At 41.8% G+C, this 22,876-nt stretch overlaps 3 protein-coding genes across 5 annotated transcripts; 1 reads left to right on the top strand and 2 right to left on the bottom strand.

Annotated features, from left to right (window-relative positions):
- Window positions 1–4: 4 nt before the first annotated feature.
- On the bottom strand, window positions 5–3,538 carry LOC115677116 (pentatricopeptide repeat-containing protein At1g63330-like). The gene is made up of 3 exons (XM_056316315.1): window positions 1,381–3,538; window positions 550–894; window positions 5–391 (listed from the first exon to the last, which is right to left on the bottom strand). Exon 1 carries the CDS (start codon window positions 3,506–3,508, stop codon window positions 1,478–1,480), a length of 2,031 nt encoding a protein of 676 aa, XP_056172290.1. The 5' UTR covers window positions 3,509–3,538; the 3' UTR covers window positions 5–391; window positions 550–894; window positions 1,381–1,477.
- A 7,699-nt stretch (window positions 3,539–11,237) lies between these two features.
- On the bottom strand, window positions 11,238–14,794 carry LOC130139412 (pentatricopeptide repeat-containing protein At3g22470, mitochondrial-like). Of its 3 annotated transcripts, XM_056316313.1 has the most exons (3): window positions 12,591–14,794; window positions 11,983–12,095; window positions 11,238–11,862 (listed from the first exon to the last, which is right to left on the bottom strand). In XM_056316313.1, the coding sequence occupies exon 1, from the start codon at window positions 14,707–14,709 to the stop codon at window positions 12,661–12,663; it is 2,049 nt and encodes a 682-aa protein (XP_056172288.1). In that variant the 5' UTR covers window positions 14,710–14,794; the 3' UTR covers window positions 11,238–11,862; window positions 11,983–12,095; window positions 12,591–12,660. The 3 variants fall into 3 exon arrangements, with proteins under 3 accessions (XP_056172288.1, XP_056172289.1, XP_056172287.1); XM_056316314.1 differs by lacking the exon at window positions 11,983–12,095; XM_056316312.1 differs by having other exon boundaries at window positions 11,983–14,794.
- Window positions 14,795–18,964: 4,170 nt separating this feature from the next.
- Window positions 18,965–21,522, top strand: LOC115677203 (uncharacterized). The gene has a single exon (XM_030600324.2). The coding sequence runs from the start codon at window positions 20,257–20,259 to the stop codon at window positions 21,196–21,198; it is 942 nt and encodes a 313-aa protein (XP_030456184.1). The 5' UTR covers window positions 18,965–20,256; the 3' UTR covers window positions 21,199–21,522.
- Window positions 21,523–22,876: the final 1,354 nt, after the last annotated feature.

Below are 22,876 nucleotides of genomic sequence, written 5' to 3' on the forward strand. Positions count from 1 at the left end.
AGAATGCATAAATATAGTTGACATAAATGGAAAACAACTCGACGTTGGTATGTTACCTTCAATTTTTGACAGTTTGTTGCATAATTTAGAGAATGACATCAATATGGATACATGAAAAATTTTGCTACATGAAGATTCTACGTTTCAGGAAATGGACTACAGAGAGAGCTGAGGAGTTGATCCTCATGTTATATATGCAGAACTCCAATTTGACCCTTTTGCTTGACAGGTTCCTTGTTCTAAGTTCAATTGAACATGCCAGCCACAATATCCACGTGTGAAGTTAGCTGAAAGAGCGCTCTCCGAAATGCTTGCACGCTATTATGATTGTGCTGGGAAACAAAGAGTAGAGAGCGCGACGAGAGGCAGCAGACCGTCGAGGCAAATCCTGCTGTCGTAAGTGAAACACGCAAAAACAAACAGGAAAATGTGTTCCTGAGTCAGTAATTCAAACAGATAAATGTAGCTCCGTGGAGAGCCAACCCAATTGATCAGGAAAGTAATTCAATTGATGCAGCGGAGAAGACAACGAAAGCTAATCATCCAGACCTGACTTTGATGAAGTTGAATGGTGTGGCTCCAGATGTCTACGGGTCTAGCATTTGCAATGTCCATCCACGACGTTTGTGTTCCCCCACCAGCAGATGCTTTTCCGAAAATCGCTCGCAGTGCAAAGTAAAAAAGGTACTGCAAGTAGCTTTCATACACTTGCAGCCATGCTCCAAAGTCAGCAAGCCATCCCTCAAAATCGGCCGTTATTTGCATGTAAGAAGCAGAGCAAATAACCCAAATACGTGATCGCCCGGCAATGATAATCTGAGTACCAGCTGGCCCAGAAATATTCTCTGCTATCGATTCAAAGAGACCATCACCATGATCAAACACCATCCACTCCTATTGGTAAATAGGACATCGAAGGGAACAGATTGTGTTAGGAAAAGAGTATACAAGAAAACTAGAATCTCTCTCTCTCTCAAGGCGCATACATAACAGCCTAATCACGGATTTATGACACAATTTGTTGACCGCCCCAAAGAAAACATTGTTGTCTTTAGTTCCATACTGAGCAAGAGTTCCATGTCTGAATTGCGTAACTTTAGTACATAGTAGTAAAGTTATTGCTATTAACATCTTATACGAATCAAGAGCATCCTCACACCGCTTGATAATTTGTATGAATTTCACTCGTTTGATAAACATTAGGCACCAAAAGCACTAACTGATTAGTACATGTACCAGTTAGAATACAGAGATTTCTTACAGAAGCAAGGTATATGAGAAACAAAATCCACCTTACGCTCCTCCAAATGCCTAACAATGAAGCAAGCAAAAAAATCTCCCAGACTTAAAACAACTTAATCAATGGGACAAGCGACTCACGGAGGTGATGTGTGGAATAAAACTTGCCTTCAATCTGGATTACTGCTCATCGCAGTTCAGATGAAAAAGTGGACAGATCCCAGAGACAATGGAGAGTTCAACTAGAAGAGGAAGAAGTTCCATTTGTCCCAAGATGTTTAACCCACAACTTCATTGTCGCTACAATTGCAGAAAATCCCCTTTCAACCATTTCACCGACGAGTTGCCCTGCTCTCGTGTTTTCATTATTTCTTAGTAGTCCTTGGATGATTGTGTTATAAGTGACAACATTTGGAAGGCATCCGTTTCCTTCCATCTCCTTTAGCAGCTGATATGCTTCCTCCATGCGTCCTCCTTTGCACAGTCCATGCATGAAAATATTATATGTCCGCACGTTAGGTTGCAACCCTCGAGCATGCAAACAATCAAACAGCGCTTTTGCATCTTCGAGCTTTCCAGCATTACACATGCCATTTATTAGAATATTGTAAGTCACAATGTCTGGGACGAATTTGGAATCTTCCATCTTTCGAAGCAATGTCGTGGCCTTGTCAATCTGCCGCATTTTACACAAGTCATCCAGGAAAGTATTCAGGGTATACTGATCTAGAGATAGATCACGAGATTGCATCTCGTTAATTAGCTCCTCCGCGGCTTGAAGGTTCCCAACCTGGGAAAATCCATTTACGAGAGTGCTGTACGATATGACATCAGGAACCAAGCCCCTTTGAAGCATTTCTTGGAAAAGCATCTTCGATTTGTCAACTCTTCTAACTTTGCAGTATCCGTTAATCAACGTGTTATAACTAACGACATCAGGTGAGCAGCCTCTTTCAACCATCAAATTAAGCACTTCCATAGCATCTTTCATTCTATTTTGCAGACAATAACCATTCATCAGTGTAGTATAAGTGAAATTAGAAGGCACTACACCTAATTGAATCATCTGGTCCACTATGGCCTCTGCCTCTACAAGCATTCCCTCTTTACAATGTGCATCCACCAGGATAGTGAAGGTTTGAACATTCGGCATTACTCTGCTTTGCACCATATGACTCAGCAGTCTTTGAGCCTCTTTCAATTGGCCGGAATTGCACACTCCCTGAATGACGGAGCTATAAGTAACCACATCCGGTTCAATTCCTGCCTTCATCATCCTCTCCAACAAGACGGTAGCATCTTTCCATTGGCCTAGGTTGCATAAGCAATGAATCAAGGAGTTATAAGTGAATATGTCCGGTTGGATGCCTCTGCTCGTCATCTCTTTCAACAATTCGAGAGCATCTTCCATCTGGCCTACATTGTACAGACCATGGATCAAGGAGTTATAAGTAACAACATTTGGTTTGATCCCTTTCCTACGCATACTTTGATGGAGTCGCAACGCCTCTGTGATTAATCCCTCCTTGCAAAGACTATCTATTACTATGTTGTATGTGAAGGAATGAAGCCCGCAGCTTCTCTCTTCCCAGCCCTTAAGCAATTCAATCGCCAATCTAATGTTACCTGCCCTGCATAACCCCTTCGCGATTATCGCATACGTGGTCTCATTGGGTTCGGGGCCTTTTCGTCCCATATCATCGAGGAACCTCAGTGCTTGATCAGTTTTGCCCTGAATAAAGAGACCATCAATTAGGGTGTTGGATGCCACCACATCAATGTGAAACCCAAGCTTCAATATCCGACCCATGACAGACAAACCCAGATCAACCCGATGTAACCGACAAAAGCAATTCAACGAAATCGTCAGCCAAAAATGATTATCTTCAATCCCAAACGAATGCAGCTGCTCAATCAACCGGATGGCAGTGGAGTAGTGCTTCATCCTCGCTATAGCACCCAACACTAGACTAAAATCGCTGGAAGAAGGCAGAGGGTACGTCTTCATCATGTTACCGAAGCAACACAGGGCATCACCGACGCTCGTGAACCCACCACCAACGCCAGCTCTGCAATTTGTCCTCACGTAACTCAAGAACTGGTTCGGGTTAGGGTTAGGGGTCGAAGAAAACCTCCGACGAGGGCGAGACGAGAAAGGGAGATGGAGAAGGGAATGGGATGACGACTGGCTGGAGATGGCAGTTGGAGCAGAACGAAGAAGAAGAAGAAGTAAGATGGAAGAAGCAGGGGAGAGACCCGTTCGCTTCATCTCAGCTGATGACGACGAATCCGAAAGCTGAATAGCTTTGGACTTGGGATTCGTACCACGAAAAACCCAAATCGGTACGCCTATAACAAATTTATAATAAATTAATTTTTTAGTCATAAAAAATCTAATTTCTTTTCAAGAAAAAGAATAAATTTTAAATTGAGTGACAATTATGGACCTAACTATTTTTGTCTCATAAAAAATCATCAACTTTTACTTAGGCTACATTCGTTTCGCGAAAAATATTACATTTGTGAAAAATGCTTTAAATTAATTTTCCGTTTATTTGTGGAAAATATTACGGATGTCTAGCGACCTCGGGCAAGGCGAGCCTCTCCTAGCTCACCGGATCTGACAAGGCTTAAATGGGTTTAAATGGGTTTTATACTCAACCCATTTAAACCCATTTAGTTTAGGCTTTGTATTTTAAAACACACTTAAGGTAGGCTCTTCAAAATTGAACTAACACAAGTATGACCCATTTATTTTTGACAGGTCTACTTTCAAGTTATATATATATATTTTGTAGAAACCTCCAAGTCATATTGATGAATACAAAAATAAAGTGGAGATGTATGAAATTCAATTAAATTGGATGTAATACGCAATTTAGCCCATGAGCTTTTATATTATATGCAACGTAGTACTTGTACTTTTCCATCAGTTTAATTAAGTGCTTGAACAATTTTTAAACATTCAACAATATCCTCGCATTAATAAGCGTTAATCATATATACTAACATGGACACCAATCCAAATAACTAATATTGGATTGGAAAAACAAATTTATACATGCAATACATAATTGAAATTGAAAAAATCAATACGCGTTCCTTAAAACTATTTATTGAGAACAGGCAACCTTTTCTTTACTCAATCCCTCTAAACAGAAATTCTCATTCACTCGACTCTATTCGAAAGTGATTTAAGTTTGTCCCGCAAAAGACAAGAAGAATAACGAAAGCCATTAATAACAAGTATGGAAACCTATCATTCGACCCTTTATTCTCAACGTAATGTTAGGGTGTGCAAAACGGACCGTCCAGATCAGAAACCGTCCGAATCGAGAATCGCCCGGACCAAACCAGACATGCTGATTTGGTCCGGTTCCCGAGAGTGTCGGTCCGATTCCTGATTCCTAAAAGTGGAATCATTGTTCGGGTGCTCTGGTTCTCGGTTCCAAGAGAGAACCGGATCGGACCGGACCGACCTGACCGGACCAGATCGACCGAACCGGACCGGCTACATAAACGTTTTTTTATTTTTTATTTCTTAAAAAAAATTAGTAAAATGTGAACTAAACTCACGAACAACGCTTTCCCCTTATTGCCGCACCATAATGATTCTTCACTCATCGTTGCTTCCATCAATATATTGAGATTTGTCCCTCTCTCTTGTTGTGGTGGGAAAAAAATAAAAAAGTGACTGGTTTCATTGGACCGAACTGGAATTGGACCGGACTGGTGGTCAGGTCCGGTCCCCGGTTCTCGGTTCCAACTTGAAATTGGACCGCACCAGACCAAGAACCGATCACCCCTACGTAACGTGATCCGATTGAAAGTTTAAGAGAGAAGATGATGCATTGAATGAGTGGCTCTTTACTAATTTCGGAAGCTTTTTTTCATAACAACGGATGACTTCGTATATTATTAGACGAAGTTGAAAAACCTAATTACACTAATTAAAAATTCTGATTGATATATTGTATGTCGAACAAAAATTCGGGAGCTAATAGGGTCGTTGTCACAAATCCAAGAATAATCCTATTAGCGATTACATATCCTTTCCATTTACCTTTTCTTAAAATGTACGGTCAAGTAATCAAATAGAGTAGCTAAAACTTCAGCAGAATGAAAATGAGAGAAATCGCTCCTCATCTTCTTCATTAACTTTTTAACATATTGCAACTTTGACCATTCGAAACATCACTATTATCTTTTATATACTTTCCTCTTGAGAAAGACATAAAAGTCAATATTTTTAAACTAAGGATCCGTTCGTTTAGAGAAAAATAAATGATTTGAAAAATATTTTCCTAAAAAATGATCGGTTACATCACTTAAAAGAATTAGCCAGCAAAAAATGCTTTTGTTATCGACAATAAATTATGCCTAAAATTTATCGTGGACAACGAAAATATTTTTCGTTCATATATTTTTTGAAGCAATAGAAATAATTATGTATAGGAAAATATTTTTTAAATTGTAATTTTTTCGTGAAATAAACGGACCCTAAGACTGATCAAATAACCGATTTGACTTCCATCAATCATTTGACCCATTAAACCGTCGGATCAACAAGTTTGAAAAAACAAATAAATCTTATATATTGGACAAGCCTCTGCAGATAAACATGACTGCCCAGCGCACGGAATGAACCCTTCGCACTTCCAAGAGCTACGTCATCCCTAAAAATTCTTCTTACAAACTCAAAAGGTCAGGTCAAATTGATGACAGGGTCAACACCAGTTTTGACTGTATCTTGACCAAACCGGGTGATTGAGAAAAACCGGTCCGAATCCATGTCCAATCGATTAAACTGGTCGATCTAATCCTATTAGGTTTTGGGGTTACCAGAATCGTACCTTTCATGACTCATAGATTATCTCATCGATGCACGTATTACCCGTGGTAAAAAAAGACGCAATCACAATCTGGACAACATCCAAGTTGCCATAGCCAATTAACCCCACTTCATCTGCTGAAATTCGAGTTTACTCTCGCGTGTAATATTGTTTCAATCAAGATAGGGCATACAGTTCCTGGAGAAATAAAAGTTATGTCCTTTCTGCTTCCTCTCCTTCTCTTTCCTTACTTTAGATCAAAGCTTCTTGAGTGCAAATAAAAGACATTTTTCTCTTATATCCAACCAGCTCCTATTTTGAACCCATGATAGCTTGTTTTAAGGACAGTTACTTCATGGATGTCATCAAAGTCATTGTATGGACATCATCAAGCAATAAATAGATATCGAAAGATTTATGCATGGATATCATCAAGCATATTCAGACTCTATCACCATAAGCTGAGCATCATCAAATTATAAAACCTGATGAAGGCGAAATATATTCAGACTTTACACTGAAGATAAACTTCAAACTCTGGAAACTACTTATGATCCTATTCAGACGCAAATCCAAGACTCATAACAGCTAGTGATCTGGCTCGGATTTCCTTCTTAATTAATTGACTCTCATTCTTGGAGATTGTTTTGCAACGGTTTAATATGCAAAAACATCTTGATTGGTTGGCAACCAATCTCGACATAAGTAACATTCGTAAATTGAAGAACTCTACTTATGGAAATTTGAGACTTTGGTTGTATGGGCGACCAGAATCAACGCAAATTCATATTTTGTCTCTCAATGGCTACTCAATCTTCTTTATACAATTCTGTCCAATTGGTAGATTGGAAATGGAGGAGTATAAAACGATACCAAGGTGCCAAGGAGAAAAAAGAGACGAGATCAAGAATGGAAAATTCCAAAGCAAGAGAACTCTATACTTGTCTTTCGTGAGCTAAAATTGTAATCTTTGAGAAGCATTATAAGAGTAATTGTATAAGTTAGAGAGATTAATCACTCACATTTGAGAAGTGAACACTCAAACTTTGTAACATCTTATTGATCAATTAGTGAAATCCAGCCAACGTGGGAGAGTGGAGGTAGGCTTACTCTAAGCCGAACCGCTATAAATTTCGTGTGCAAATTCTCCTATCCTAGAACTCTTGTTGATATTTTTATATACATTTGCGCACTACTAAATTGCATTGAACTTCTGTCCATATTCAGAGTCTAGCCTTTACTCACTTATCAATATCATCATACTACTATTGTTGTTCAGACTCTAATTTTGACTACTTTACTTCCACTTTAAATTTTTCAAGATTAATTGAAATCACCTATTCAACCCCCCTACGTGATACTACTAGCTCCATCACAACACACCACACCGCACGGGCATTTTGTATAGGAAAATTTCACAATTAGTCCTAAACCTATGGTACAAAAATCAATAGTCATAAACAATCCAATTGAAACAATGTAGTCCTAAACTTTTGAGAGAAAATGCAATCAAGTCCTCTCATCCAAGTCTCGTATGATATATCTAACGTGGCAATCGAATAATCGCCAGACGTGCTACGTAACGACAACAACATGACGTGGACTATTTTCAATGAAACGACGCCGTTTTCAAGCTTACTATTCATTGTCTTCTAGCTCGCAATCGCTTGGCTAGAAGAATGCTTATGCATCTCGATCTAGTAGTTGGATACACAACGCTCACGACAAATATCACTGGATTTCGAGCAGAAGAAATCATAAAGTTTCTTTTGAAACTCAAGCGTGATGCACTAGTACATGGTTTTAGTCAGGGAAAAATGTCAAAAATTGCAATTAAAACCATCATAGCAAAAAAGTGGCTTTGCTTCGGTGGCTAAGCCCATAGACCTTCTTTTGTAAACAAGGAAATGGACAACAGAGACAGCTCAGGAGTTGATCCTCTTGACATAAATGCAGAACTTCCATTTGATCCTTTGGCTCGACAGGTTCCTTTTTATGAGTTCAATCGATCATATCGGCCCTACACATGAACTTAGCGTTGGAGCTAGCACTATCACTTAGAAGGGGGTGAATAGGTGATTGTAACCAAATTTGACAACTCAAAGCGGAATAAAAACAGTCAAGATTAATATAACCTAAAGACAAAGTCTGAAGAAATATTATGTTGTAATCAGATTTACATGTGTGCAATATACTATCAAGGATCATAATAAAGAGTTAAGAGATGGAGAAAATTGCACATAAAAGTTCTAGTCGTTCGGCTTATTACAAGCCTACGTCCATTCTCCATACAAACAGCCTACTGATTGGATTTCATCAGTGAATCAATCAGAGGTTCTAGACAAGAGTGACAATACTTAATCTTGATAGGTTTCACTATCTTAAAGCCACTCATCTCACAATCTCAAAGTCACTCTTTTTACACCTCAAAGATTACAGTTTTGAAGTGCAATAAGACAAGTGCATAAAATAGAAGCTCTCTTGCACTTTAGAATTTCAGATTCACGACTTCTTGTTCTTTTCAGTATCAAAATCTCATTTTATACTTTTCCACTTCCAATCTAGCTGTTGAACAGTCTCCGTGGAGAGTTGAAAATAGAATATCTCATTGATTCAGTCACCCATACAACTAAAGTCGGGTCCATAAGTAGAGTTCTTTGTTTGGAAAGAATATCTTGCCTTTGGAAGATTGTCAATGTTTGCTTTGAGTAAGTTCTTGGCAAATCAATCTTCAAGATGAAAGATCAATCATCATTTTCTATAAAAGAAATCCGAGCGAGATCACTAGCTGTTGCCATATGTGCGTGTTGTATTTTGAGTCTGAATAGACTCATCGATCAGATTATACTTATCTGAGTCTGAATACTCCTTAAGTCTAAATGGTCTTCGCATAGAGTTTGAAGTTGCCAAACGTCTTGACAATATCCATGTGCAATCTTTGGTGATATCCTTGTATTACTCCAATGATATCCTAACATATTTGATTTCCACGAAGTAAATACTCAGAACTTCAGACGCAATATCCTAATGACAATAACTAGAATATTAATATCGTTTTTTCATGAATATCACCTGATGTCGGATTCATTAGATACTATGGAAGGTTTTGTCGATCTTCAAAACATATTAGGAAGTTTTCTCAACACTTAGCTCGAAGAGCGGTCTCTGACACGCTTCCATGCTCCTAATTTTATGTGAGGAAACAAAGAGTAGAGGGGCGTGACAGGAGGCACACTGTACAGGCAATCCTGCTGCCTTAAGTGAAACACGCAAATACAAACAGAAAAATGCGTTCATGAATCAGTAATTGAAACAGAAAAAAATGGCAAGAAACGTGCCTCCATTGAGAGGCAACCCTATTGATCAGGAACGTAAACCAGATGATGCAGAGGAAATGACAATGGAAAGTTACGTCATCCGGGCCTGAATGGCATGAAGTTGGTTAATGTCCCTCAAGACGTCTACCTGGTTTGGCATTGGGAATGTTTGTAAACGGCGTTCATGTTCACCCATCAGCAGAGTCTTTTCTTAAAATCCCTCGCAGTGCAAAGGAAAAGATACTGCGAGTTGTTTCCATACAATTGCAGCCATGTTCCTTAGTCAGCAAGCTGTCCCTCGAACTTCGCTGTAAGAAGCAGAGCAAATAACCCAAATATGTAATCTACCTGCGATGATAATCTGAGTACCCAGCCTGCCACAAGTATTCACCGCTATTGATTCAAAGTGCCCATCACCACGATCAAATATAATTCACTTCCACCTGTGCATCTCCTTTGAAGAACTATGGTAAATATGACATTGAAGGGATCAGATCGTGTTAGGAAAAGAAAACAAAAGAAAACCAGTCTCTCTCTCTCTCTCTCTCAAAGCACAATCATAACAGCCCGAAAAAAGAGAATTTGTTTTCTTTAGTTACATTTTGAGGAAGAAGTCCATGATATTTGTGTATAATGTCTGAATTACGTATCTTTAGTACACAGCAAAGTCATTGCTATTAACATCTACTTCATTCAAGAATATCCTCACATCATTCGTTTGAATTTCGCCTTTTTGATAAATAGTTGGCACCAGAAGCATTAACCGACGAGTACATGTACCAGTTAAATACAGAGACTTCTTGCAGAACCTAGTTATACGAGAAACAAAATCTACCTTCCACCGCTCCAAAAGCATTATAATGAAGCAAGAGAAAGAATCTCCCAGACTTAAAACAACTTTATAAATGGCACATGGGACTCATTGAGATCATGTGTGGAAGAAAACTTGCCGTTAATCTGGTTAACTCTTCATCACATTTCAAATCTCCGACGCAATTGAGAGAGTTCAACTAGAAAAGGATTTCGACCAAAAAAAAAAAAAAAACTAGAAAACGATGAAGTTCCATTTGTCAAGAGATGTTTAACCCACAACTCCTTGTCCATTATTTGAATCGAGTGATTGATTTTTTAATAACGATGATCATGTTGAACATTAAAAGATAATTTAATGCTTGATTGAACCAATTAAAAATTCATGGACGACCCTAAACATCAAACCAAAAGTTTGAAATCAATTGCACTTATTAATAGATCTGGAAAGATATTAGATACTGCACATCGTGTAAGAACTCCATAACTATAGTGTCGTCTTCACAATTCAAGAATAATCTTGTAATCAGTTACATATCCTTTCCATTTACCTTGTCTTAACTTTTACAGTCAAGTTATCAAATAGAGGAGCTGAAAACTTAAAAAGAACTTGGCAATATAAAATTTACTTAAAGTTTATGGTTATGTCATCATGTTTTAGTTTAATGGTGTGTTAACTGTGTGATCATTATATGCAATGCATTCTCTCTCCCTTTTTTTGCACGTGCTTTTAATGAGCGGAATATGTTTAAATGATTGAAATTGAAATCTTCAAAAAGAAGAAATTTCTATCGACTGCAATAGGACTGTTGATCTTAAAGTGACACAGAGTTCACATTAATCATGTTGGTGAACTTAGCACAAAGAGTGGTCTTCAAAGCACATATCATAACATGTTCCGCAGAAGACCAATTACTTTTATGAGCTTGATTCCTTTTTCGTGGCTCATCTCTTGTGAAGAGTCTGTTACCCATGGACAACCCGAAATTTAAAGCCAAATTTGCTGTAGAGCGTTTGAGTCACATTGCTACAGAGAGTATAACAAACAGAAATATTCCTCAAAATTTCAAGGTTGGTATAGACAATGACCAATGCCTTCTTCAAGTATACGAATTCCCTATGAATCATAGCCAAGTATTGCAAATTTAGAATTACTTTAGAGCAGAGAATCAAGCATCACATACACTTAAAACGATCAAATGCCATCATCAAGTTTGCCTCCAAAGTGCATCTGGCAGAGGAATATTGTGTCCTCCTTTGCCATCAACATAAGGCCGGTCTCCAAAACACTTGCACCTTACTATGACTGTGTCAGGAAAGAAAGAGTAGAGGGTGTGACGAGAGGCAGACTGTCCAGGCCAATCCTGCTGTCTAAGTGAAACACGCAAAAACAGAATAAAATGTGTTCCTGAGTCAGTTTTAAAACAGATAAAAATGGCATGGAATGTTCCTCCATTGAGAGCCAACCCTATTCATCAGGAAAGTAATTCGATTCAACAGAAAAGACAATGGAAAGTTACATCAGCTGGGCCTGTGATCAAGTTGATTGGTGTTGCTCCAGATGTCTACGGGGTTCGGCATTGGAATGGTCTGTCAATGGCAGCCATTTTCACCCATCAGCAGCTGCTTTTCGGAAAATCCCTTGCAGTGCAGAGGAAAAGATACTGCAGGTAGTTTTCATACACATCCACCCATGTTCGTTAGTCAGGAAGCCATCCCTCAAACTTGGCTATTATTTGCATGTGAGAAGCAGAGCAAATAACCCAAATACGTGATCAACCTACTTTGATAATTTGAGTACCCAGCTTGACACAAATATTCTCCGCTATTGATTTAAAGTGCCCATCACTATCATCAAATATCATCCACTTCCACGTCTGCATCTTCTTTTAAGTAACTATGATAAATAGGACATTGAAGGGATCAGATTGTGTTAGGAAAAGAGTGTAAAAGAAAACTAGTCTCTCTCTCTCAAAGCACGAGGATCAGATTGTGTCAGGACCGCCCCCAAAAAAAAGAAATTTCTTTAGTTCCATTTTCAGGAAGAGTTCCATGCTGTTTCTGCCCAATGACTGAATTGCATAACTCTAGTACATAGTAAAGTTTTTGCAATTAACATCTATTTAATTCAAGAGCATCCTCACACTGCTTGATCATTTTTACAAATTTCACCAGTTTGATTAATATTAGACACAAGAAGCTCTAACTGATGAGTACATGTACCAGTTAAATACAGAGATCCCTTACAGAACCTAGGTATACGAGAAACAAAATCCACCTGCTGCCCCTCCAAAAGCCTTATGTGAAGCTAGTGATAAAATCTCCCAGACCGAAAACTACTTCTTTAATGGTAAATGGGACTCAACGAGATGATGTGTGGAAGAAAACTTGCCGTTGATCTGGTTTACTCTTCATCACATTTCAGCTGAAAATGTGAACACATCTCAGAGACAATGGAGAGTTCAAATAGAAAAGGAAGAAGTTCCATTTGTCATGATATATTTAACCCACAACTCCATCGTCGATACATCTGCAGAAAAACCCCTTTCAACCATTTCACCGACAAGTTGCGCTGCTCTCGTATTTTTGTTATTTCTTAGCAGTCTTTGGATGATTGTGCTATAAGTGACATCATCTGGAAAGCATCCATTTCCTTCCATCTCCTTTAGCAGCTGATACGCTTCCTCTTTGCGTCCTCCTTTGCACAATCCATGCACGAAAATATTATGCATCCACACGTCAGGTTGCAAGCGTCGAGCATGCAAACAATCAAACAACTCTTTTGCATCGTCGAGCTTTCCGGCATTACACATGCCATTTATTAGAATATTGTAAGTCACAATATTTGGGACGAATTTGGAATCTTCCATCTTTCGAAGCAATATCATGGCCTTGTCAATCTGCAGCATTTTACACAAGCCATCCAGGAAAGCATTCAAGGTATAATGATCTAGACAGAGATCGCGAGATTGCATCTCCTTAATTAGCTCCTCCGCGGCTTCAAGGTTCCCAACCTGGCAAAATCCCTTTACAAGAGTGTTGTACGTGATGACATTAGGATTGAAGCCCCTTTGAAGCATTTCTTGCAAAAGCATCTTTGACTTGTCAACTCTTCTCGCTTTGCAGTATCCGTTAATCAACGTGCTATAACTAACAACATCAGGTGGGCAGCCTCTTTCAACCATCAAATTAAGCACTTCCATAGCATCATTCATTCGATTTTGCAGACAATAGCCGTTCATCAATGTATTATAAGTGAAACTATCAGGCATTTTACCTAATTGAATCATCTGGTCGACTATAGCCTCAGCCTCTACAAGCATTCCTTCTTTACAATGTGCATCCACCAGAACAGTGAAGGTATGAACATTCGGCATCACTCTGCTTTGCACCATATGACTCAGCAGTCGTCGGGCCTCTTCCAATGGGCCGGAATTGCATACTCCTTGAATGACAGAGGTATAAGTAACAATGTTCGGTTCTATTCCTGCCCTCATCATCTTCTCCAACAAGACCGTAGCATCTTTCCATTGGCCTAGGTTGCATAAGCAATGAATCAACGAGCTATAAGTGAACATGTCGGGTTGGATGCCTCTGCTTGTCATCTCTTTCAACAATACGAGAGCATCTTGCATCTGGCCTTCAGTGCACAGACCACGGATCAAGGAGTTAAAAGTAACAACATCTGGTCGGATACCTTTCTTACTCATACTGCCGTGGAGTCGCAACGCCTCTGTGATCAATCCCTCCTTGCAAAGACTATCAATTAGTATGTTGTATGTGAAGGAATGAAGCCCGCAGCTTCTCTCTTCCCAGTCCCTCAGCAATTCCATCGCCTGTCTGGTTCTACCCGCCCTGCATAACCCCTTTGCGATTATCGCATACGTGGTCTCATTAGGTTCGGGGCCTTTTCGCCCCATATCATCGAGGAACCTCAGTGCTTGATCAGTTTTGCCCTGAATAAAGAGACCATCAATAAGGGTGTTGGATGCCACCACATTGAAGTGAAACCCAAGCTTCAAGATCCTACCCAGGACAGACAAACCCAAATCAACCCGCTTTAACCGACAAAAGCAATTCATCCAAATAGTCAGCAAGGCAACATCATCCTCGATCCCCAAAGAACGCAGCTGCGCAATCAACCGGGTCGCAGTCGAGTAATGCTTCATCCTCGCTATAGCACCCAACAGTGGACTAAAATCCCCGGAAGAAGGCAAAGGGTACATCTTCATCATTTTACCGAAGCAGCACAAGGCGTCGCCGACCCTCGTGAACCCACCACCACCACCACCACCACCACCAGCTCTGCAATTTGTCCTCACGTAACACAAGAACTGGTTCGGGTCGTCTAAATTAGAAGTGGGCATCGAGCAAAACCACCGACGAGGGCGAGCCGAGAAAGGGAGGTAGAGAAGGGAATGGGATGATGAATGGCTGGAGATGGCAGCTGGAGCACGAAGAAGAAGACGGAAGATGGAGGAAGCACCGTGAAGACACGTTCGCTCCATCATCAGCTGATGATGTGAATCTGAAAACTGAAGAAGCTCTTGCTTTTGGTAAGGAGGAAGGCGACTCTACCGTCTTAGTTCGCCGCAAAATTTGGTAAAAGGAACCAAAAATCTTAAATTATATCTACCAACTACCGTGACATATTTATCCCATTCTTTTTTTATTTATCTCGTCAAAATTATGTTAATAAAAATTATTAAAAATCTGTCTGCATAAACGCTAAAAAGCAAACAGTGTTGGCACGGTGATCATGATCGGCGATATTGTTTTGGCTGAAAGATTATCTAACAGAACTTTTACAAAGGATAAATGTGTCACATAGGTACAAGTTTGAAATTTTTTATGTCACGAGAAAATGTTTAGAGTAAATGTGTTACAAAGAGTATAGTTTGAGGTATTCACAGTAAATGCGTCAAAGTAAACATAATTTAAGATTTTATGTGGCTTTTTCCCCTTGAAGTTATTGTTTATGGAGTTTTGGCACTAATTGATCATTTATAAATTCTTTTGCTTTAAAAATTATGAATTAAAATTTAACAAAATGCCAACATGTGCCAAAAGAAAAAATCACAAATCAAATATTTTAACTTTACCACTATAATCCTTGGTTTTATTAGACTCAAAATCAAAATCATGGAGCAAACATTCTCTCAAAATGATTTCATTTAAAATCACAAAGATCTATTTGTTTTCCTCCAAAAGAAAAGGAGGGAAGCAAGTAAAGTTTTCTTCGCCTCTCCTCACTTCCCGTTTATTTCTTCTTTGATCTTGCTCTGTTTGAAGATTGAACACCTGGAGCCTTTTGTGGAAATGGACTATGGCCCGTTTGGTTCGGCTTTTCAAATGCAACTTGGGGGAATGCAAATACCTTTAGGTGAAAGCCACTTGGAAAAATGTAAGTGGTGTATGATAAAAAAAAATTTGTGAAGCTACTTTGGGCTAAGTGGTGTTTGGTAAAAAAAATTTTGCAAAGGATTTTGGCAATTTTTATTTTTAATTCTCCGGTTTTGCCCCTACTACTGTTCATCTTCTTCACCGGCAATGGTGGCCGGCGAGGGTGGCAGGCGAAGGGCCGGCGATGGCGGATCTGGCCAGCAAAGGGCCGGCGAGGTCGCCCGACCCAGGCGACGGCCGCCTGGGGTCGGGCGACCGCCCAGCGCCGTCGCCCGGAGTCGCGCGACCCGGGCGGCCGTTGCTCGAGGTCGCGCTGCTCGACCCAGCGACGGCGCCCGGGCGGTCGCTCGACACCAGCGGCGGCCGCCCGGGTCGAGCGACCTCGCCGGCCCTTCGCCGGCCAGATCGCCCTCGCCGGCCCTTCGCCGGCCACCACCGCGGTGAAGAAGATGAACAGTAACATGGGCAGAACCGGAATAAAGAAATTTGAGTGAGGGCAATTTGGGAAGGAAAAATAGGCTTCAGCATTTGTGGAATGCCGAAAGCCCAAAACTGGTCCGGACTACTGTTCGGACCTACTACTGTTCATCTTCTTCACCGGCAATGGTGGCCGGCGAGGTGGCCGCGAAGGCCGGCGATGGCGATCGGGGCCGCAAAGGGCCGGCGAGGTCGCCCGACCCAGCGACGGCCGCTCGGGTCGGGCGACCGCCCAGCCCCCGTCGCTGGGTCGCGCGACCTCGGGCGGCGACGCCGGCCCGGGTCGCGACCAAGCGGCCGTCGCTCGGAGTCGCGCGACCCTGTGCGGCCGTCGCCTAAGGTCGTGCGACCCGTGCGACGGCCGCCTCGGTGTCGAGCGACCGCCCAGTGCCATTGCCGCCTCGGGTCGCGTGACCCTGTGCGACCATCGCCCGAGGTCGCGCGACCAGGGCGGCCGCCGCTCGAGGTCGCGCGGCTCGACCCAGCGGCGACGGCGCCCGGGCGGCCGCCCAACACCAGGCGGCCGTCGCCTGGGTCGGGCGACCTCGCCGGCCCCTCGCCGGCCCTTCGCCGGCTAGATTGCCCTCGCTGGCCCTTCGCCGGCCACCATCGCGATGAAGAAGATGAACAGTAACAGGAGCAGAACCGGAATAAAGAAATTTGAGTGAGGGCAATTTGGGAAGGAAAAATAGGCTTCAGCATTTGTGGAATGCCGAAAGCCCAAAGCTGGTCCGGACCAGCTTTGGGCTTTCGGCATTCCAACGGCATTCCAAATGCTGGCTTTCGGCTTTTCGTACTCGGAAAGCTGAACCAAACGGTTCAGCATTTTGGGAAGGGGCTTTCGAGGCCGAAAGCCCCTTCCCAAAGCTGAACCAAACGGGGCCTACATCCCTTTGATCAACCGCGAGGATCAATCCTAGGAAACTTTTGGGAACCAATTTAACCATAGTTTCTCAACTTGTGAAAAATTGATGCATCCAACTACTTGGGAAGGGGAAGGTGGGGAGTTCGATTAGGGGTATGGATGTTTAGTTTCAGATGTAAGTTTTGATTCTCATGCTCTGCAAAGAGGATGAGCAAAAGTTTGAGAATGAGTTGAGAGTTAAAATAGGACATATAAAAAAAAACTACATGATAGGTTTCGACCAAAAAAAAAACTACATTATAGGGTGCAGAAGTTACACAAACAAATGGTAAAATATTATGGGTCAAAACTTAAAAAACAATCACTTTAGTAGTCAATACTTAATAAACGATCAATTTAGTGCCATAATCTTTTATAAGTGTCCCATTAAGTGATTCTGGTGAGCCACGTTAGATTCTTTATCGCTAAAGTCAATTAAGTGATCGCTCTTTGCAATTGTGTTACTTTAATAATCGTTTGCAAAATTTTGACACCAAAGTGGACACCGTATAATAGTTATTGCATGTATACCGTCATGGGAAATGTACCAAAAACGTCATAAATCTATTATAATTGTGTCAATTCAGTCCTAAACCTTTCGATTGTGTTAAGTTAGTTCTAAACATTTTCACATTTTGCCAATTAAGTCCATCTGACCAATTTTAATCGAAAATCGTTGTCGCTGATTCCAGCCATCCTACATTTTATATTGCATATCCGGATCGAGAAGGGCCGAGCAGACGTTATCCTTTATCGCTCCTTCTGCGGCATATGATGGCTGTACCATCGAATCTCCACCTCTGTTCCGAGTGGGATGTATTCTCCCCTATGCCAATTGTCCTCGATTCGCCGTCCCGTCCCTTTGCAGCCGCCCGCCGTTCGCTCCTCCTTCGGCCGTTACCTCGAGAGTAGCCTCGCCGTCCCACGCTCCCCGCTTCGCCGCCTTCCGCGAGTGGTCTCCCCGTCCGTCACGGTCTCCCTGTCGCAGCCGATCCGGTCCACGGCCGTCGACCACAACCTGTCACCATCGGCCTTCTCTGTGAGCAGTCCTATAGGAGCGGGTCTCGCTATCCCCGGCACCCGACACGTGCTTCGCCGGTTATGTGTTTCTACCGTCATAGCCTATGTTATTTTTCGGGCCTTTTTTTTTTAGGATTTTTCATCTCATTGGCAATTACAATGACCCTTAAAGACGACCTAAAACGGATTTATTAATACCCCGCAGGGAAAAAAGCACAAAGGAAATGAAAACGGAATGGAAAGAGATTGGTATTTCCCTTTTTTCTGGACGTCAACGGAATGTTCGAAACTTTTTAGTACTCGACTAATCCCCATGGATACAGCAGTCCTCCGTCACATAGGCACCGGGTAATTACCACGACACACGGTCCGTGCTCTTGGAGGTGAACCCAAGAGATTGCGCGGGTGTAATGATTCAGGCCTCGGTCAACACCCAAATCGCTTGACCAAGCCCTTGAAGTTGATGGAATTTGATGTTTCTACTCTTTATGTTTGATTCTGATGAGAGAAAACTATGTGGGAATTCAAAAGGCATTGAAGTCAATCGTCAAATGTGAAAAAGAAGTATGAAAGAGAGAAGAAAAAAGGGTACACTTGAAAGGAACTAAAATATTGGCTCTTTTGGACGGAAAGCAATGTCCACACACATACCTTCCCCCACGGCAAGGATTTGCCCACTTCCTCTAAAGAACGGAACGGTTGCTCTAAATCGGAACGCTCGTTTTCGCGGACGAAGTCCCGGTCTCCGGTCTTTATTCCGCGAACCCGAACGCCGGCCTGCCACGCCGGCTCGAGCAGAGCTCTCGCTTTCGTGTAGGAGGTGCTTTACGGACGATGATGATGATACATCCCTTTAAGGCATGGGAAGGAAGCAGCTCTAGACGGTAAACAATTTCCGATTTTAAGACCAGTTTCGTCTGCTAGTCGAGCACCGCCAAAAAGAAACAAAATGGGGAAAAAGGGGGAAAACGTGAGAGGCCTAAAGAGAAGAAACAGCAAATTGTAAAAGTTGGGGTCTGTAGGGTTGATCGAATTGCCTTTGCATTGCCTGTAAATCTCCCTCTCTCTCTCTCTCTCTCTCTCTCTTTCTCTGGGGTACACCAAGCACCTACAATCTATATATTTAAAGAAAAGAATTTGTCTTCTTCTTTTGCGCTCTCTCTCTCTCTCTCTCTTTCTGTCGTTCCCACTCCCACACCAGTCTTGCTCCACTGGCCATCGTCATCCAGGCCATGGGAAGCTTATCTCCTTGACTCCGCTCGAGATTCTTCCCTCTATGCGATTGCTCTGCCTCTCTGACTCTCCCTTCCACGACGGCCCCCCGTGCACGATAGGCCCCCCTGAATCGTACCCCTCTTCCTCCGCTACCAGGATCACACAAATTTCGCGTCTCTCTCTCTCTCTCACACACACACACAGAAAGTGGATCCCAGAATCCATTCGACCGCCGACCGTGTGGTTCGATCAGGGAGTGCGTCTTTGTTGCATTGCGGGTGTGGAAATTCTTCCCTCGTTCGGCTTCAAGAATCTGGCGGGACCGAGTCTTTTCCGCCATTATTGGGTTTCCCAGAGTCTTGATCAAGAAATACAGGATCTCCATCAAGACCCATCTCCGCGTAAGTTCAAGATTCAGTTTTTTTTTGCCAGGGTGAGTTGATTATGTTGTATTGATTTTGGGGTCTCTGCGCACACGGGTTTGATTTGCAAGACTGTTACTGGAGAAGAGCTAGCAGGAGGAGGAGGCATTAGTGCTCTTAATGTGAGGATTATATGGTAATGCTGGGGGAATCACGGGGCTATCGTTTCTTTTTAGGAAACAATATTAAGGCGCTGAGTGTTTTTGGGCTTTGGCTTCTTTTACAAGGATCCGAAAAAGGAAAGAAAAGTGATATGAGCAACGGCTGAAACCTTCAAGGCTGCTGCTTTACATCGAGTACCGCCCATATGGAATCTCTTTTTCTTACTCACCATCCATTTGTTTCTCTTTACGGTTCGGAGTGTTGTCAGTCGTGCATTTCGGAAATCTGTGTGGTTCAGTAATGTCGTGGAATTCCAGTGACGGTATGCGGTATGTGTGCTTGAAAAACCCCTTGAAGCTTGCCAATTTTCCCATTTGGGGATCTGAGTTCTGAGCTATTTAGTTGTATTGGGGAAGTTGATTGAGTTTTGCGGGCCTTTCCTTTTTACTGGGTTCGTGAGGTGAATAGAGATCGGAAAAGTGCGCGGTGCTGATCTTTGCTAGCAGAAGGCATCGATGGGGCTTCTTCGAAGTCTCGCGATGCTTGTGCTTCAGTTATGGTTGTTGCGACCTCTGGAGCTCGGAGCCCAGAATGTTTCTACTGGGAATTTCAGTTCTGCGAGGGCTTTGGATACGATGCTTCAAGACTATGCTTATAGGGCGTTCATCCGTCCGAGAACTGGCATTCCTTACGATGGAAATGTTACGTCGAATTTGACTGGTATCAATATAACGGCGATGAGGCTCAGAAGTGGGAGCTTGAGGGCTAGAGGTGTTAAGAAGTACAAAGAGTTTGAAATTCCAACCGGGGTTATCGTGCGCCCATATGTGAGGAGGCTAGTTCTGGTCTACCAGAACCTTGGCAATCGGTCTATAGTATACTATCCTTTGCCTAATTATACATATTTAGCTCCGGTTTTGGGTCTTCTTGCTTATAATGCATCCAATTTATCAGCCACGAATTTGCCCGAGTTGGATGTCAATGCTTCCGGTGACCCTCTATTGGTCCACTTCAGCAGCATCAGACCAGCTCCAGCAGGGTCTGTGCCAAGATGTGTTTGGTTTGATTTGGGCGGTTTGGTCAGGTTTAGCGATGTAGAATCGGGAAATACTTGTTCAACGAAGCAACAGGGGCACTTCTCGATAGTGATTGAGTCGATCGCCCCTTCTCCATCTCCGACCTTTCCTCCCGCACCCGGGCCGAGTGGCCGAGAAAAGAAAAGTTCCAGATCTTGGGTGGTTGCCGGTTCCGTGCTCGGTGGACTGGCATTGTTGGTTTTGTTGGCATTGCTGGTCTTTTGGATGCAAAGGTACAAGAAAAGGAGGAGCATTCAGCGAATGGAAAGAGCTGCAGATGCAGGGGAAGCTCTAAGGATGACGCCGGTCGGCGATACGACAGCCCCGGCAGCTTTGGTAACCAGGACTCAACCCGCCCTCGAGCACGAGTACGTGCCCTAACTTATAAATAATCCGTATAGGATGCCCTCCTACTTCGGTACAACTTCTCATTCAAATTCAATCCCTGTGTCCAGATACTTTCTTCTTCTGATTGCAACTATTTTTTCTCTGGGTGCCTTTGGTTGGTTTTGTCCCTGGGTAGGTTCCTGGCTTTAGTGTGGGGGGGTAATATTAGGATATTTGGTGTAAATCCTTGTTTCTTGCAAAAACTGTCCATAGTCTTATGATTCATTGTGCTGTGCTGGTCGCGCAAATTTGTTCTATCATGTATTCAATGCACATATCCAGTCGATGATCAAATAAAATCATATCCCATTCTTGTGATTTGCATCTTGGACTTGTTCTTCGTTCCTCGAATATGAGTTGGTGGTCAGTTGATCAACTTATTGTAATACCGTAACGGATCTATTTCGGATGTTCGGCTCGTCGATAGTTATGATCATGGAGCTCATATGAACCCATAGTCCAAGCAAGGATCGATCATCCTTCTAATGTAGCCTGCCTCTGTGATGGACTCTGCATCTTTTAGTGAGGTTCAAGCTTGAGTAATGGTAATTTGACCTGCTCTTTGTTGCATCTATGTTGACAATAAGAAGTAAGGATGAGCAAAAGGAACCGCCCAAATTGGATCAGATTGGCCGGTTCCGAGCGGTTCCTAGGGGCACCGATTCGGTTCTCGGTTCCATAAAATTGGAACGGATAAATTTCAATCCGGTGCCCGATTCGAGAGGTGTGGAACCGCCCACCCGGATCACCTAGACTAAACCCTTTTTTAAAATTTTTTATTTCTTAAAAATCTTTATAAAAAAAAAACACCCTAATCTATCTCCCATTTCACAAAGGAAGGCCTTTCATGGCTGGAGTGACTGTGTTTCTTTATGCATGCGAGTAAGATGACAATAACAAATTAAAACACAATAATAGTTGCTCGTTTCAACCAAATTTTGCCACGGATTGGAAAAATTTCTATGAAACTTATAATGTTACGCGTAAATCACTGATTGTAGAAACGTATTGATTATCAAGAATATCTTCAATTTTATCTTGAACGTTAACAACAAATCAAAAAAAAAAAAAAAAACTGAATATGTCACCGGTTCTCGATCTCTAGGCCGGAACTGGACCACCAGGAAAGCAAATGGGTTTCATTAAGCATGATTTACTCCACATATATTTCAGAAAAAAAAAAGTGAAACTTTGAAATTTAATAATATATAGAAAGTTATCAATATATGATTAGGTCATGCAAAAATGGGCAAGTTGAGAGGTTGATAATCTTTTTCTTTTTTTCGGAAAATCAAGAGGGGCGGTTTTATGAGAGAAACGGGACCCCATCACGTTAGATAATCTGCAATCTTTAAGATAATTTTCGCGTTTACCGGTATTTACAAACTTTTTAAAAATAATTTACGACGTTGAAACCTATTTTACAAAAACAAAATATAACTTGCAAACAGTGAACCAATTAAAAAAGAATTAAGGCCAAGGTAATATTTTGCATTTACGATGCAATAAAGTATGCCACTACAATTAGTTTTTGGTAAGTAATATAAAACGAGCAAGTGTAATTACAATCATCATTAATGAACGCTCACTCAATCAACTATTAAAGTAAATTGTTAGTTTGAATTACGACTTTCTATAAGATAAATTATTTTTCCTAAAGAGATGTTCCTAT

This window comes from Syzygium oleosum, unplaced genomic scaffold (genome assembly GCF_021117445.2).
Source record: "Syzygium oleosum isolate NSW1041296 unplaced genomic scaffold, Sole_v2.1 Sole_v2.12, whole genome shotgun sequence".
Lineage (NCBI taxonomy): Eukaryota > Viridiplantae > Streptophyta > Magnoliopsida > Myrtales > Myrtaceae > Syzygium > Syzygium oleosum.